This window comes from Dendroctonus ponderosae, unplaced genomic scaffold, assembly GCF_020466585.1.
Source record: "Dendroctonus ponderosae isolate FM_Combo_2020 unplaced genomic scaffold, Dpon_F_20191213v2 Dpon_F_20191213_323, whole genome shotgun sequence".
Lineage (NCBI taxonomy): Eukaryota > Metazoa > Arthropoda > Insecta > Coleoptera > Curculionidae > Dendroctonus > Dendroctonus ponderosae.
This window is the reverse complement of record NW_026018531.1, coordinates 9,288-11,395: the sequence shown is the minus strand read 5'-3', so window position 1 is coordinate 11,395 and position 2,108 is coordinate 9,288. Positions and strand designations below refer to the sequence as shown.

At 34.2% G+C, this 2,108-nt stretch overlaps 1 protein-coding gene across 1 annotated transcript; it reads left to right on the top strand.

Annotated features, from left to right (window-relative positions):
- Positions 1-510: 510 nt before the first annotated feature.
- LOC109539308 lies at positions 511-1,005 on the top strand. The gene has a single exon (XM_019906983.2). The coding sequence runs from the start codon at positions 511-513 to the stop codon at positions 1,003-1,005; it is 495 nt and encodes a 164-aa protein (XP_019762542.2).
- Positions 1,006-2,108: the final 1,103 nt, after the last annotated feature.

Here is a 2,108-nt window from a genome sequence, read left to right as displayed (position 1 = left end):
CCTTTACATAACTTAAATACTTATAAAGTACTTGACACGTGAAAATTAGATTAGATTTTGATGAAATTCGTATTATTTAAAAAACCTTACGATTTAGGTATTATAAACCTTGTTAAAACAGACACTTATTTTGTTCAGCGAATACAAAAATGCAATAATATACGGGACATTCCATTTTAAAAAACGCAACTTTGATACCCTTAGAGCTTTTGGGACACCCTGTACATTACAAAAATATTTTTTAAATGTGCACCCGATAGCCATCTGTGGATTCATCAGATAATACTTTGCAAAAAACAAACGGGCTAGCCGCAAACGTCCGTGCCGTATAGCGTGAATAACCCTGTATATGTATTATGACATTCTAAACAATTCACTTTACTCACAAAGATTATTACGCTTATTCAACCTGACAGCCAAGTCTCTAAATATGGAAATACCACCGTCGTAATCACAACATAAAAAACCCCTCCAAGATGCAAACTTAACCATATAATAATCAAGCAGAAAATGAAATTTTACGACCTTGACGTAGAACTTTCCGGCTTTGGGGATATTGAGACAGTAGTGAGAGATCAAACAACAAAAGCAATGAGAATAGCTGGCTGTCTGAATGCCATATGGTGCAATAAGAGTATGGTAACCGACACTAAATCGAGGATCTACAAAACCGTCGTGAGGCCGGTGATAACATGTTCCGCAGAAACTAGGCCAGAAACAACGAAAACTGAAAGACTCCTAGAGACGGCTGAGTTAAAAATGTTTGGTAGAATCACCGGAAAGACACTGCTGGATAGAGAGAGATGCGAGGATATCAGAATAGCCTGTAATGTCAAGAACATCAGTAAATGGGTAGCAAACAGGACGAAGGAATGGAATGAGCACATAAGCAGGACGGACCTCCGCAGACCTGTGAGAATCGCTCGCGACAAATCCGCATTTAGACGAAGAGACGTTGAGCGCCCCAGGAAACGCGGCAGCGTCAAGCAAGTGAACAATAGTTGAACAGTAGAAGAAGTATCTGGCTAAGCTTAGGGAAAATTTCTACTTAAAAACACTGGGGAACCTGCATTAACACACGCCAAGAAATTTATTTTTAAAGTTTTTTCACGTATATACGCTTTGAAATGTTACTTTGAAAAAACTTTACATACATTAACACTTAATGTTATAACTTGAAGTCAAAGTCCCATCCTTCTATCCAATACGCACATTTTTATCCGAAGATTTTCATTCACATCAAACCTATTTCACCAGAAACAAATGTTAGTATTTGTGAACAAGCGAAAGTGACTGTGATATTTTTCTAAATATGCCTTTCAATAAAACAAAATTGTGTTTACTGAATCATATTTTGTTTACCATTTATTCCGTATTATTTAAACACTAATCCATAACCCATATTAAGGAACATCCTTATAGTGAATAAATTAAATAAAAAGTTGGAAAAAATGTTTGTAAATCTCGATCGTGACCCAATACAATTTTCCAGTCAACTTACTTATTTTATTCTATTATAAAACTTATATTTCATTTTTTATCACTAAAATATGTCTGTAAATCTAAGACACCCACCAATCAGCTCAATCAATCAATAAACTAATTTACTTAGTCACTGTATGGTTATGCAACCGTAATTAATTTGAGCTTCAACAATGTTTCAAATTAATAAGTTTCAATAAATAAATAAATTATCAAACATTTTCATCAATGTTTACTAGAAGGGTGCAACTGGTTAGCAGTATAATAAAGCATAATATCTAATATGCAGAAGTATGTACCATACACCAATAAATTTTAGTTTCCTTGGCAAACAACTTTCCAGTGATTCTAAAAGGTACATAATGTGTCTGGAGGGGTATAATTTTTTCTTAATAGCAAAATCGCCGGGTTAATTGTTATCAATAGGCAACTTAAAACTCTATGAACTCGAAAAACTCGCCCCAGAAAGTTTTGTAGTCATGGATGTGATACTTGAACATATTAGCAAAACACTTTTCAAGAGCGATGTAAAGCATTTAAAATCGTATTAAAAATATATTGACATAGGAAAAGGACGGCATTAAAGTTCCATTATTGAAGCAACATTACGAAAAGTAGTCCACATA

Coding starts and splice junctions, on each gene's coding strand:
- LOC109539308 (XM_019906983.2), top strand. CDS start 511: ATGAAATTTTACGACCTTGACGTAGAACTTTCCGGCTTTGGGGATATT.